This window comes from Sorghum bicolor, chromosome 7, assembly GCF_000003195.3.
Source record: "Sorghum bicolor cultivar BTx623 chromosome 7, Sorghum_bicolor_NCBIv3, whole genome shotgun sequence".
NCBI classification, from domain to species: Eukaryota; Viridiplantae; Streptophyta; class Magnoliopsida; order Poales; family Poaceae; genus Sorghum; species Sorghum bicolor.
Genome location: NC_012876.2, coordinates 60268888 through 60284434, shown reverse-complemented (window position 1 = coordinate 60284434; position 15547 = coordinate 60268888). Strand labels below are relative to the sequence as shown.

General features: G+C 40.4%; 1 protein-coding gene across 3 annotated transcripts; it reads left to right on the top strand.

The window, feature by feature from the left end:
- On the top strand, positions 5957 to 14567 carry LOC8056938 (terminal uridylyltransferase 7). Of its 3 annotated transcripts, XM_002445631.2 has the most exons (10): positions 5957 to 6159; positions 6434 to 6465; positions 7527 to 7712; positions 8372 to 8551; positions 9687 to 9871; positions 9976 to 10071; positions 10277 to 10322; positions 10430 to 10536; positions 11670 to 11771; positions 11858 to 14567. In XM_002445631.2, exons 1-10 carry the CDS (start codon positions 6080 to 6082, stop codon positions 12914 to 12916), a joined length of 2073 nt encoding a protein of 690 aa, XP_002445676.1. In that variant the 5' UTR covers positions 5957 to 6079; the 3' UTR covers positions 12917 to 14567. The 3 variants fall into 3 exon arrangements, with proteins under 3 accessions (XP_002445676.1, XP_021320533.1, XP_021320534.1); XM_021464858.1 differs by lacking the exon at positions 8372 to 8551; XM_021464859.1 differs by lacking the exon at positions 6434 to 6465 and having other exon boundaries at positions 5968 to 6159.

Below are 15547 nucleotides of genomic sequence, written 5' to 3'. Positions count from 1 at the left end.
AACCGAAAATTACAAATGCCTACAAACATGAGGTGAACAATAGTCACAACCCTGTATTGACTATGAATCAAAACATGTTGTAAGACGGGGGCAAACAATAGTCCTAACCCATGAAGTAACACTAAATCACAACAGACTGCAAATTAGGGTGGAGGGAAAATGATAGTCCTAACCCCTCAAGCAACCCTAAATCACAACATACTACAAACTAGGGAGGGGGCAAACAATACTCACAACCCTTACTATGATCCTTAATCATTATATCTGTTGCAGCCACAAATAATGTATCTATTGTAACCTTAATTAGTTTGGATTTTGTGACTCCTAATCAGTATCAATATGACGACCCTAATTAGTACAAATGAGTATATGACACTTGGGTTCGAGGATTCCAAAAAGAAGCAACCTAAACATATGGCAGGGCAAACCCCATAACCCCAATCAATATGCATGCTGCAACCCCATCATTTGCCTTCTACAACCTAATCAATTTATGTACCTATTACAACCCCTAATAAGTATGGCTACTGCAACCATGATCAATATGCCTGTAATGACCCTAGTCAATATACCTGATGCGATCCTAAGTGGTATGCCTATTGCGGCCCCAATATGCACAAATATACATGATCCATGTTTAAGAATTCTAAAAAGTAGCATTCAGCAGACGATGGGGAAAATCCCTATACCCTAATTAGTAGGCATGTTGCAATCCATAATCAACATATGTGTTGAAACCGTAATTAGTATAAGTGTTGCAATCCTCTTAATCAGTTCGAATTCTACAACCCTAATCAATACGCACGAGTTTACTGCTATACAAGTTAGTGGTGACAAAAACTAAATGTTGAAAATTCGATACTATCAACATTACTTGCTACATACTTAATACATAAGTAGCTACAACATAAGTTGCCAATAATACAAAACTATTATATAACATATGCATTATGGGTCTCATTTGTAGATCTCATTGTAAGGAATTCAATCATGCAAAAGAAATTGAACATGGACACTCCATATGGAAGCTATGCCATTTTATAGATGTAAAAAGGAAATAATACTACAAAGAATATGTTTGACCTAAGCTACATACATGCCTGAATAGATTTTAGATTGGACACAATTAAGGTGTGACAGGTAGCTCATAAGCAACTGTGTGATCCCTACCATATGGTTATGCATGTTTGTGAGCAAACGCATGGGAGTGTAGCCTATGGAGTGCAACATGCGCGGTCGTAATTGGAGAAAATATGATATGTTGTTTTTAAGTGAGTAAGCAATGATGACAACATGAAAAAGCGTTTGTGTTTTCTTTTAGTGAACATAACTCTCTCATCGAGCGTGTGTTTGTTTTCAATTCCATTTACACCATTGTGCTTTTATGATGAGATCTACAAGACAAGGCCCATATTTGATATATTTTTGAAATTTCCTTGTGCGAGTGTCTATTTGTGTTGATTGTATAGTAGCTTATAACTTATGTACAAACTACACAACAACTTATGTAGCCTTTTGCAGATAATAACTTGTCATAAATGTATAGTAAACATGGACATGTAGTTAGTTATGTTCTATGGTGTAGTACTTATATTTCTACTACTATCTTTATTTTATTCAGAGACTATGAACTTCTATATACTATGTTAGTTTACAAGGAAACATGGAATAACTTATGTAGAGACAATGTATTAACTTATTTATCGGCTATACAACAACTTCCTATGTATAGTAGTAGTGTATGTAGAGGTTATTTGGACAATCTTTGCTACTAGAACCTTTAACCCCTACTACAACTTCTAATCACAATAGTTGCACAGGCAAACCATAGTCATAATACTTAAGCAACCTTATATTACAATAGGCTATCAACTTAGGGAAAACTATTGGCACAACGCAGGGCTACCAATGGGTGATGGTGAGACTATGGTCACAACCCCTACAATGACACCTAGTGACAATAAGCTACAAATTTGGGAAAGGCAAGGCCCTTAATGCAACATGCTACAAACTAGGGAGGAACAATAGCCACAATTCCTGCAGTGACCCTAGATCAACAAAATGCAAATTGAAGGTGGAGTGGGAGAGGGCAACCCATAGTCAGAACCCATACGACGATCCTAAAACACAACAAGTTGTAAACTAGGGGGTGAGGATCAAACCATAGTCAACGATAACCCTAAACAATATGCTTGCTGCAACCCTATTTAGTATGCATAGCGCGATAATCAATGGTTGTTGTAACCCTAATTAGTATAGTTGATGCAACCCCTAATCAATATGTATGTTGTAAATATAATCACTTTTGAATGAGTATATGTGATTTGTTTTGAGAATTCTAACGAAGTAGCAACCTAAGTAGACGGTAGGACAAATCATATAACCCTAATCAGTGTTCCAGCTGCAATCCCATATTCAGTATGTGCCATGTGCTCCCTAATTAGTTTAGATGCTGCAGCCCTAATAAATACTAACGAGTATGTGAGACGTGAGTTTGAAAATTATTTAAAAATGTATCAACACATGGTAGGGAAACCCATAACCTTAGGGCCTATTTGGAACTACTCTGCTCCATGCATGTGTTATAGCCAAACAGGTGCAACTCTATAAGCTCTGCTTTAGAGAAAAAGGTGAAGTTATGAGAGCACCTAAAGAGGTGCTCAAGAAACTCTGAAACTACTCTATGGTGAAGTTTGTGGAGTAGAGTTTGTAGACCAGTCCCAAACTTTGTCACCAGAAGTTTCTAATGGATGCTTTGTCGTTGTTTTCATCTACGACTTCACTTCACTGCTAGCTTCAAAGTGTTAAGTTCTTTGCATTTGGTTCAATCAGCTGTAGGGTTGACAGGTGGAGGGTCCCTTCCTTTATGTTTTTTGCTTTTCGTTTTTGTTGGAGACTTCGTTGGTAATCCTTGGATTACTTGTGAATCCTTTGTTTTGGTTACTTTGCTGTTCTCTCGGCTCTTCTTCTTAATGAAAAACAAGTGAAGTCGTGATCTAAAAAAAAGAGAGCAGTCCTAAACAAGCCCCTAACTGGTATGACTGCTTCAACCCTAATCAAAATGTCTAGTATGATCTCTAATCAGTATACCTATTGCAACTCTAATTTTACATGCATTGCCACTCCTAATCGGTTTGGATGCTACGGCCAACATCAGTAACGATTGTAATAGACTCACGCAACAACTTGAACCAAAATAAATCGACATATATATTGATGTTTAATTAAAATAGTAGCTATGCACATGTGATACGTACGTGTTTGTGGTTATGCGACATATCTACATTCATGAGTTGAGACAATATATAAAACCTTGGTTTAGTTCCATTCAAGAGTTCAGTTGGCGTGTGAACACATCTTGCAAACAAATAAACCTGAAACCCTTAGTAGCACACCCAGTATGATGATGATTATTAAGTATCTAAGAGTATCTCTAATAGATTGGCTAATTTGCTTTGCAAAGCTAAATATAGCGTATTGAAAAAAATGTCTCCCACAAATTTGCCAACCTCCTCTCTAAATTTAGTTGCTCACCATCCTGCAAATACCAGTCATGATTTATGGATAGTTAGCTTCGCTCGCCATCGTGCGCTCGGTGGCTCCTTCTAGCATGTGGCGCCTCTTCCTGCACGAATGTGTTCATTTGATGGGTGCCTTCCCCTTCTCGAGAACATCTGGTAGAGGAAGTTCACTAGCACCATATGTGTGTTGCATCCTTGCCAGCGCTAGACACTGACAGCAATGCGTCTACGATCTAGATGCTGCTCTCGCCAAAGTAGAAAGAGAAACCCCTTTCTATGGCTCGCTCTGTCTGGTTGTTCGTGAAACATCTGGCGTGCAGCCGCTCGCATGGATCACAATACAGAGCAACGCCCCTCTGCAATCCATGGAGGCTTGTTCAACAAAGGTCCTAGCCTCCTAGGTAATGCGAGGCTCCGAAAAGGTCGCATGTTTTAGAGAATACTCATTCCATTCCAAATTATAAGTCGCTTTAACTTTTTGAATACACCCATTTTGTTATGTATTTAAATAAATAATTTGTGTGATACCTCCATATGACATCCAATGTGACACAAAAAATTTTTAGCCTCGATGAAACTGATCGATTACCTAAGCAATGACTTGGTGGCACAGGCTGTGCTCCTAATGATACCTGCATCTCATTTTTCTCTTAGTCATTCTATATGGCTCTAGTTGCATGCTCCTTGCTATCTCTTGAACTAAAATAGCCAAGAATCCATGCAAGAAGGTTTATAAAACAACCAGCAGCAGAGTTTAGGCCGTGAGGCACCACATCACCTATCTCATCCGTTCCCATCCTTGTATCTCATGCCAAACGTAAGAAAATATTCACTTAGATGATATTTTAAAGTGTACCTTCTCCTGGAGGTCAAGGTTAGCACTGAAATAATCTCGGCTATTGATTTTTATGAAAAGATGGTTGCTTAAGAATGCTGCTTCTGACTTCCCTGTATTTAGCTGAAAGTCAGCTAGATATGCCAGCAAAGACACAACCTTTTTCTAAAGCCGATCATTATTCTGTCTGGCTTTACCCAAAACACATACTGGAATAGTTCTTATTCCTTCATCTTCATTGCAAAGTTCTCAAATCAATAGAATTGTTGTGAGCTATGCTAAACAGGCTCTTAATATAAACTACTACTACTTAAAGTGAACTCTGCAGTGATCTCACCACTTTAATGTCCATCTCTTCTCCTCACGGTCACATAGAATCCACAATTTTTATGACAATAGGACTAAGAGTTGTTGTTCATGAAATTCACAGCTTAATGTAAACTATTGCAACTTAAAGTGAAGTCTACCACAATCTCTTCGTCTTAATGTCCATCTCATCTCCTCACGGTCGCAAGATCAGGCCAACCCTTGACAATCCACCACCTCACACCAAGATGGAGAAGAACACCGTGATATTGAGCGCCTTGGCCCATGTGGTCGCCCTGCGCCATCGCACTGTCAGACTCGCACACCCGCCTCCATCGGCGGTGCACGCGACAAATGCAAGGAGGAGCAGCTGTACGATGGCTACGACGAAGACGAGTATGACGCGTGACCTCATGGCAATAGACGATGCAAAGGAGTAGGAGGCATGGACATTGTGCTACGGTAAGGACGACGATGGTTCGGGAGGAAGGATATCAGATTGGGCGGCAGGGATACGGTGCCGCCAGTGATTGAGGAACGAGCGCAAAGGGCCATGAGTGGGTGGAGCAAGCCGACGATAGCGTGGGCGGGATCACGTCCGTGTGGGAAGGAGGTAGCGCGCGGAAAGAAGGGGGCAGGCCTGGCGTGAAGAAAAGTCTAGATGGCGAGCGGCACATGGAGATCAAAAATTCAGGGATGGTGTAATGTCAGATTTGGAATACCATATACAAAGTTTGTTAAGATGGTTTTTTTTTTTCTAATAGTAGCCATATTTACATTTACAAAATAATCTCTTAGATATGCTCTTAAGGCAAGAAATTAGCTAAGGGTTATAATATAATAATGTGAGTAAAAACTTTTGGATGGAAGTTATTTTCAATTCTTTTGGTCTTTTATAGGTATAGATATAATATATAGAAAAGGAGTAGATAGAAAAAGAGTAGATAGATAATAGTATTGTCAATTCTTTTGGTCTTTTATAGTATACTCTTTTATAGTATAAGAGTATATAGATATATAAGAAAAAGATTAGATAGATAATAGATACAGCAGATAAATCCCTAAACAAATATTTCTCGATCTCTTTTACTCCCTAAGGTTTAAAGAATTTGCGGCGGGCTTGCCCCACGTATTGACTATTGAGGCGCGCTTTCTTAGGGGCGAGACGTTCCTAGGCCTCACAGAAAGAACTAGGGGCGAGACGAGACCCTTCGGTTTCCGTTACCACTTCCGCTGCGGGGTCCACACAGCATAGGCCTCGTTGTCGTTGGACATAAAGACTTGCTCTGACCCTTTTTTCCCCGAGCAACCTCCCCCTCATCCACCCTCGCCCGACCGACGTGCTAAGCCGGCGCGCGCGGGCGCGGCGGTGCTCGCTCCCGCCGATCCCGACGGCTGCCGATCTTAGTACGATTGGATGGCGGCCGCCGCCGCTTCGCCTCCGGTTCCTTTAGGACCCGAAGCCTCCGCTCTCCTGGACGGGGATCGCCGTCCCAAGTTCGTTCTTCGTCTCGCCCCCCTTACTCACTGTTCGATTCGGTTGCTTATCTTTTTCTCTGGTGATGAAATTCGATACGCCGATGCACGATTCTAGTAGGTTATTTACTTATTTCTGCCCATTAGATACGAACAGGTTTGCCGTGGGTAGGATTTCCTCCGCTAGATCAGAAGAAACCGCCGTGACGCCGTTGTGCTGATTGCGTATGATGGCAAACCTAGATTTCTTGGGCTTTTCGTGTGTTTGAGCTTTGTTTTCTTTGCCATCGTGCAGGCCCGCTGTGGCAATCTCATGGGATTCCCCAGGTACACATCTCTATCTGCTTACCCACGGCCTTGCTACACTTCCTTTGCTTACACATCTCTGTCTGCTTACCTTCGGCCTTTCTACACTTTCTTTGCTTGCTGCTCTCACTGTAGATACATGGAGTGGTCTTGTAGAGTAGAACTATAGTACATACAATGTCAGGGTGTTAATGCAACTGTGTGGTTCGAAAAAGAACCTTCCTCGCCGAAGGAGAAAGAGATAGCATTCAGCATCCCTTCCACTGCACTCTTCTTTCCTTGTGAAAGTTTGGAAGCCTAGACACATTTCTATCTGCTTACCTGCGGTCTTTCTACACTTGCTTGCTGCTTACCAGTGACCCGTATGTTCATTGAGCGGTCTTGTAGAATAGAACTATAGATAGAATGCCAAAGTATTGCAATGTGGCAAGTTATTACATGAAACTGTACTGTCTGCTGTTCGGTTTGAAAAAAAAAACCTTCCTGATTGAAAGAAATGCTTTCTTCTTTCCTTGTGGAAGTTTGGAAGCATAGATTCTCTTCAATATTTTTGGTGATATCATTCCTGATTGGATGGTCAAGGTCATCCAAATATTGTGTTTTTGTTGTGTGCATCCGGATAATGAATGCAATCATGGACAGTCTTAGACCGTTACACGTGTTACACGAACAACAGTGTCCAAATCTTTTTGCGAGTCAGATACCCTGCACCAATGTTGGATCCCAATTGGTATTTGTCATTTCCCTAAAATCCTGCCATATTGGACACCTGTTTCTGAACTGAACACCGACACCCGTATCATGTAACCGTTCTGTGCACGTGTAGCTCGTTACATTAACTATTAGGAGTCATAGTAGGTTCATTCTATAATCTCTTGCTTAATGTTGCTTTAGTTGCTTCAGTCTTCGGTACAGATATAACTTTTTAAGAGCGCAAATTTGTTGCCTATCTGAGCATGCAAAAGACAAATAGTTACGTACAAACTACAAAGATATTTCTTACTGTACTTGCCACCTAGGAGGACCTGCACCTGAAAGTTCTATATATTTGGTGTCTGATCTAAATTTTGGATAACATGCAGCATTACGCAGCCATGCAGAAAGGTGTGAGATCGAATCAGAAGCATGTGTCATTGATCCTTCTCTGCTTCCAGTTCTAGAGGAATTATTGCAGGACACCTATGCATCATTGCAACCACAGCCAGTGGACTATGAACACCGATATCATATGATTAACATTTTCAACAAAATCGCTGAAGGAATTTTTGGTAAGATAGTTCTCATGCATGTTTGAGAAAAAAATGATTTTTTTGTTTGTATGGAATCATGGGGGGTCAAGGATTCGTATTCATGTAATGTGCTCTTGAGATCATTGTTAATTGTACCAGATGTTTATTTACATTTTATAGACATTTGTACAAAAACCAAACTTGCTCTGGACCAAAAAATGGATCACATTCATGAATGGTTGCAGGATGCATATTATCATGCAAATCATAAGTGCATATGCATCAGGCATGTGTTTGACTGATGAAGTGATGAACCAATAATACCTCTTTAAAACACATGAAAGTTTATGGATAAGTATGCAACAGCAGAATAGGGTTTCACCATACACCTTATTTAAGGATATCTTATCAGCTTAAATATTTATGCTTCAAATGGTAGGAGAACATATAAAGAAAATTCTGTCCCCTATATGATGGAAGCGCACTTGAAATTATGAACCTGGTTTAATTGATGGCCTGTTGCGTTTTCAGAATTTTTATTAGAACTTCGTTACAATTGTGTTGCATTCCAGCCAAGCGCACCTCTTGTTAGTGTTAGTTGATAGTGTGATCTTTGGAATTTTAGCTACCACTTTTATTAGGAAGTCTTTGCTTTCCATTTAAAATACTTTGAGTTCACAGTTGGTGTTACTTTTCAGGTAAAAATAATGGGCTTCCAATTGTGGAACCATTTGGATCTTTCATAATGGATCTATTTACTCCTAAAAGTGACCTGGACCTCTCTATCAACTTTAATACTGATACAAATGATCAGTATCCTCGCAGGAACAAGATTTATGCTATTAGGAAGCTTGCAAATGTTCTATTTTCTCATCAGCGTAATTATTGTTCTAAGCACATCTCACATCTCCCTTAACAAATTTTTTGTCCCTTCTAGATTTTCTTATTCTTATCCATTGCATGAATTACTTGCACATTAAGACTTAGAGCTAATAGAATCGAATAAGAGAATGAAACAGATCTAGTGACTTCATATATGAGCGAAGTAATCTTGAAGTGACCATAAAGGTCCATCTGAGAAAACAATAGCTCCAGCAATAGTATTATAGTAATTAGAGAAGTTGGATTTGCAGTTTCTGCTAGCTTGCACCAGCATGTGCATGGAGCTGTAACACAAATATATGCACAATAAAAATTGCTTTGAAATATTTTTTCAAAATTTCTGATACAGTGGCGACACCATGTGTGTGTTACTATTGTTTTGAAGGAAAAGCTAAATGTGTAATGCATATGCTTCAACTCACCTTAGATAGGCTCCTGCATTGAGTTCAATATTTGCTTCTGTGAAAATCATCAATCCAAACACACCCATGTAAAAAACACCGTGCCACTAATATCCTACAGAGGCTATTTGCACTAATTTTCCTGTAATGTTTCATTGTTGTTGTGAGTTGTCAGTTGTGAAATTACTATAAGGACATTGTGTTGGGATGGCGATCTTGGCTTGGAAACAGCTTTGTATTATTTTATTATATGGGCACTTGTATAATTGGATTCTTTCTTGATGATAAGGTTGAAGGGTAGGATTGATATGAGAGGGGTGTAGTGCGGGAAAAAGTTAGGAAAATTAGCCAGCAAAGTTTTCATTCCAATTAATGTTGTTAATGCCAATGAAATTTTCATCCCTGTGCATATTGGATGTGACGAGGCAATTAGCAAGAAACTTTTGATGGCAATGTTACGCTTTGTCTTGTCTAATATATCTTTCTGAATTAATTTCACAAAACGACAACCATTAGTGACAATCTAACGGTGACCATTTCACAATAACCTGCCATCCAAATAGAGAATAGTCTTAGTGGGCCACACAACTGGTTTTCTTGAGAGCTGTAGTTGCTTGTTACTAGGGGTCAATGTTGTAGTTTTATGAAATGAGCAACAGAAGTTGTAGTTCCTTATCACAGTAGTTGTAGTTTTGTGAAATTAACTCTTTTTTTATCTTACTAATTTCAGGTCAAGGTCTCTGTCATGGTGTTTCACCTATTGTGACTGCTAGAGTTCCTGTACTGAAGGTTATTGATCAGAAAACTGGTGTAGAGTGTGATATTTCAGTAGAAAACAAGGATGGGATGTCAAGATCAGTGATATTTAAATTTATTTCATCAATTGATAAAAGATTCCGGATACTTTGTTATCTGGTATTGTGATTCTTTGTCTTGATATCTTGGTTTAGATTGAGATGCTAAGTAAGATGAATCTCCTCATATACATGATATGATAACAGCTAGTGTTTATTCTACAGATGAAGTTCTGGGCTAAGGTACATGATGTTAACTGCCCCAAAGATCGAACAATGAGCTCCATGGCAATTATTTCTTTAGTTGCTTTCCATTTGCAGGTAAACTGACTCAGTTACTTTTGTTTGATATCTGTCAACCTGCATGATCATGAGTAGATTGACCAGTAGTTTCACTCTTCATATGGAATTTCCATAATAGATTTGTAATCTGAATGTATACGAGGGTTGTTGAGGAAACACTCTTTAATATTTGAACTAGGAAAAAAATAGATGTGCTCACTAAATTGTATAATGTGGATTGCAGACAAGGCGTCCTCCAATATTACCTGCATTTTCTGCCATATTGAAAGGTACTCAAATCTGAGCACATGCCATTCTCCCTTGACTGCATTTTCTGGGATCATCATGCTATCATCAAGATATAGATAGTAATATGATAGTTTCTATCCTCTTGCAGATGGTACAGATTTTGCAAGTATTGAGAAGAATGTATCGCTATTCGAGGGTTTTGGGGACAGCAATAAAGAGTCTATTACTGAACTTTTTGTATCACTAATGAATAAAGTGAGTTGTTTAAAGTTTACCTTCTATTTATGTTTGTCACATGTCAATATTTCATTTTATGTTTGGACCAATAGGCACGAGTTGATGATTTTCTATTATGCTTTTTTTAGTATAAATAATGCACACTTTTTTTTTTCGGAGATTCTACACTTGATTGACAAAAGAATAATAACCTGTGGGAACATGAGACCTGTCAAATTTAAATCTGATCAGATAAACAATCAATTTAATTAGTATTAAATACTATCCTATTTTTCTCAGAGGGCAGAGTTATCACACGGTCACACACTCACACCTGGTGACATAATTCATTCATCTCACCAGGCATGATAACATCCATCTAGGAAACTGTGGACAAGGAAGCCCAGGTTGCTGGTGCCCTCGTTATCTGCATCGTTAGTTTCAGTTGCCAGATCTTCCCCAAACAGAGACTAACGGCAACCCATGTTTCGATGGTCCAATAAAAACTTTGTCTTTGTAGTTTGATATTTTATGTGAAGCAGAATAACGCATCTCCAGGAGTCCATGCTATTATATAGCATAATTTCTCAGTTTTGTAGAAGCTACGGATTCAATTTTTTTCTGTTCAATGGTTGCTGATTATATAACCTGTCTAGCCTGGAGTCCATGCTATTCTAGCATATTTTTTCAGTTTCAAATAATATAAAATGGGAACCATAAAAAACACCATTCAGGACACTATGCATACAACATATATAAGTTCCGGAACACATCAGAACTTGGATTACAGAAAAAACCTATCATACATCAACTGTGTTCTCGACACAACATATGAACCTGACTTCCATTAAGACAATTGATGTCAATCGCATGCAACCCTCTAAGGAGGGTACCAGCCCCCCTGTAAACTTCCATTAAGACAATTGATGTCATATGATAATTGTTTCTTCTTAATTAATAAAATGCTGGCAGGTTCCGTTCCTCCTAGGTTGTTTTTTTTTTAAAAAAAATCGCTCTTCTAACATGTAGCTAGCTACAGTTAAATTCTAGTTCTGTTTCTTTTTGGTATTGTGGCTGCATATATGTTAAAACTGTATTTTTTTGACAAAGTTTACACATTATTGTGGCTCATTCTGCTCACTTGCATATACTCTTGGCCTTGTCTGGTGCAGCTAGTGTCAGTGGAGGGTTTATGGGAACAAGGGCTCTGTGCGAGCAATTTTGAAGGGTCATGGATATCGAAGACCTGGGCGAAGGGTGTTGGCAACTTGAATGTAAGTCTCTCCTATGAATTTTGGTTTAACATTGTATTGGACAGCGCATGCAAAACTTTGTTTATGTAGCGAAACAATTCATGCAGGTTGAGGACTTCTTGGACCGATCTCAGAATTTTGCCAGATCGGTAGGGATGAAGGAGATGCAGAAAATCTGTGAATGCCTAAGGGCTACTGTTTCTGATTTGAGCAAGTTTTCTAAGGGTAAAATTGCTGCGCCCAAGCTAAAGGCCCTGTTGTTTAAGCCTTTGAACCAGGTTAACCCAGTCACTAATCCCTGTCAGAAAACTGTTAAGAGGAAGCGTGCTAATCCAAATAAGACAAGCACTAACCCTATTCAGAAAAACGCTAAGAAGAAGAAGGCTCTTGAGCAGGATAAACTAGCCATATCTCCTGGTCAGAAAGATGGTACGAAGCCCCTTGATCAGGAGAAGTCAGTTAGTTCTCCCATTCAGAAAGATGATAAGAAGATCAAGCCCCTTGACCAGGATAAGCTAGTCATTTCTCGTGGCCAGAAAGATGACAAGAAGAAGCCCCTTGTGCAGGATAAGACATTAATTTCCCCCATCCAGAAGGATAACAAGAAGCCTCTTGATCAAGAGAAGTCCCTTGGGCTGGAGAAGCTAATCATCCCTCGTGGACAGAAAGGTAAGAAGAAGAGCAGCAAGGTGAGACCTGACTCAGGAAGCAGTCATGTGCAACAAAAGAAAGTGAAGGCTACTGTATCCACTGGCCGTGCTGCTAATACTCATGTTTCTAGTTCAAGGCCTCGTCCTGTTTTTATCCCCCAAGCACATCGGTCCACCCAGCCAATTGTTGATCAGTTTGCGCATATACCTCAGCACCTGATCAGCCCTTCTGCTTTTGGTTATGGGTTGCCACCGCCACATCTGCATCCAGCCTATCCTCATCCTCATCCTCATCAAGGATTGTTAGGTCAACCACAGGGTAATTTCCTTCATTTCAATCCTGGTATTCAGCTGCAGCATCAAGGCCAGGCTTTCTTTGGCCCTCCACCCATCCGCCATCCCATGGCAAATGGGTTTCTTCACCCATTCGGTATCAGTAGTGCTCAGCAAGTGCCGCGCATTGACAATAGATTTGTGCAGAGGCCGCCATATGGTTTTGGTCCGGGTTTCTGGTGATGATGGTTCCAGCTGAGAAAGGTCGGTTGCTAACTAGTGGGAGTTTGAGGCAAAAGAAGTTGTTCGTTTAAAGAAAAAAGTTGTTGTGTGCTAACCTTGTGTCTGTATCTGTTCTAAAGAGAAAAAATGTAAGGTCGGAAAGGAAGTTGTAATGTCGTTTGATATAGTTTAAGTTGTTGATGCTACCATCTAAGTGTGCTATCCTTGTGCGAGCTTATCTGAGATGCATGTGAGACTGGCCTGAGTTGTCGAAAACTTGCTGGACAGTGAGAGTGTCCTGCTGAATGGGGTAAGATAACAAGAAAAGACTGAAGTTTGTCCGTCCTGGATGGCTGGATGGAGTGTTGGAGGTGTGCAGTGCAACATCATGATTCCAGATGCCCAGCCTTCCTGTGCGTGTACGGATCAGTCAGGCAGGTACAGTCTGTTGTTGGGTTCCAAAACAGAATCATGTCCAGCTCCAAGCAATGCCATAAGTGGAGGCCTGGAGGGTACTTGCAGATGTGAGCCGTCTAAATCTGAGGTAGTATGCTGCTGCTCACAACGAACAGTGTGCTCTGTTGTTGGCTATCTGGAGTAAGCGACAAGCAAGCAGGCATGAGCCGTTGCTTGTGCCATCCTGAAACTGTGGCGTGCTGTTGTATCAGCAAGGCAGGCAAAACCGGTTTAAGACAAGACAAGATGTCCCGGGACCGTTGCCTGCCGCCCATGGTAATCGCCAATCTGGGGGCGGGTGACGACGACGAGGCGACCTGTTCTGTTCTGTTCATCGGCCATTGAACCTGGAAGAAGAGAGCCGTCCGTTCATCTCATGTAGACGAAGCCTGACGCTGTCGCCGGCCACATCACGCTTGCCGTTTTGCTGACGGGATGGATTGATTCAATGGCACTTGCAGCAGCATCTGATAGAGGCAGTACCGGCTTTTGGGTGAGAGAGACTTCCTTGATTTGCATGCAGCTCGCACTACTCCTGCATCTAGTATTGCTACATGTTTTGTTTTTGGACTGACTGGATCCGGGGTCTGTCGGTAGAGCAACTTGTTGTTATGGAACTATGTGGATGTTTTGCCGTCTTGGGCAGAGCATGAGCAATGCTGTGCCCAGGAGGAGGAGATCACTTCCATCCAGAGAGCATGAACATCGTTTGGATGTATCCGGGAAAGGTTTTAACCTGTGAATCTGAATGTGATTGCGTGTGCAAGCTGCCGTGAATAAGCGGATCTGAGGTGAAATCTAGAGTATGTTGATGGCTTTGCATCTTGTACTGACAAGAGAACAGAGAGCTTGCTCAAACTAGTATGCTTATTATTGGCTGGCACCCTGGCAGTAGCAACACGATACTGTCTGTATGTGCAATTGCACGTCTAAGTGATGTGACTAATCTGGTAGAGCTATAGATGTAGGTGTGGTTAATGCGAAGTAAGCATGCACTGCATCTGGAGCAAAAGACACGAGTCTGGGACTCTGTAGAAAATGGCAACACGTATTTTTCTAGTTGCAACTTGATGCGTTTGGACATTACAATCCTAATAGCTGTCATCCTCACAATGTGTCCCGTCCAAAATAAATCTTGGTCTTGTATTTCAAAAAGTCAATCAATCTCAACTTTGATTGATTTATAAAAAATAGTATCAACATTTATATTTTTAAATATGTTCATTATGAAAATATATGGTGTGATCAATCTAATGATGTTTATATGTAATATTTTTTAATTATATTTGGTCAAAGTTTTGATCGTTTGATTTCTTGAAATGTACATAATCGGCGTATGCCATGCAATACAGATATTTTTTAACTGCTAGTCAGATATTTTTAACTGCATCCATGCCTAACAAACACTATCTGTTTATCTATCTATCTCATTCAGACAGTCTCTCACGCTCAAAGAGAAAAGGTCGTTGGCAGTTTGCATATGAATTCCATCCACTCGAAGGCCGAACTATGTCTTCATCTATCTTGCATTGAGCCTTTAATTAATAAATTTGCCTACCACTCCATAGGTGCAGTGAGCTAGCCTCTCCATCGATCTACAGCGCTACAAATACGGAGCTTTTATATACTATGGCCTTGTTTAGTTCCGAAAAGATTTCGGATTTCGATACTGTAGCACTTTCGTTTGTTTGTGACAAATATTATCCAATTATGGACTAACTAGGATCAAAAGATTCGTCTCGCGATTTCCAGCTAAACTATGTAATTAGTTTTTGATTTTGTCTATATTTAATGCTTCATACATGTGCTGCAAGATTCGATGTGACGGGGAATCTTGAAAACTTTTTGCTTTTTGGGGTGAACTAAACAAGGCCTATATTAGTGTATATGTTCAACAGTAGAATCCAACGAACCTCACTCAAACAAAGTCTACCACCGCTATGGAAATGATGTTTAGGGTTAGTCAAAAATGCTTTTCAGCCCCAGATTTCAAAACTGTTATTACACCATCAATTGTAAAGATATGATCTTTATAAAATGATTTCCCGGCCAGGTGCTACAACTGCTGGAAGGACGGGCACCGCGCAAGCGACTGTCGAGCGTCTCCCTCGACAGCGTCGTGGAATCAAGCGCGCGAGCTCCCCACGGTTCGAGGTCGGGGCCCGCCTAGGGGAACGCTTACATGGACGGACGTCG

What these genes read in the sequence shown, in the direction of transcription:
- LOC8056938 (XM_002445631.2), top strand. Translation starts at nt 6,080, where the DNA reads ATGGCGGCCGCCGCCGCTTCGCCTCCGGTTCCTTTAGGACCCGAAGCC. An exon ending in TGTTCTATTTTCTCATCAGC is followed by an intron (nt 8,552 to 9,686) that starts GTAATTATTGTT and finishes TACTAATTTCAG; the next exon opens with GTCAAGGTCTCTGTCATGGT. An exon ending in ATTTTCTGCCATATTGAAAG is followed by an intron (nt 10,323 to 10,429) that starts GTACTCAAATCT and finishes ATCCTCTTGCAG; the next exon opens with ATGGTACAGATTTTGCAAGT.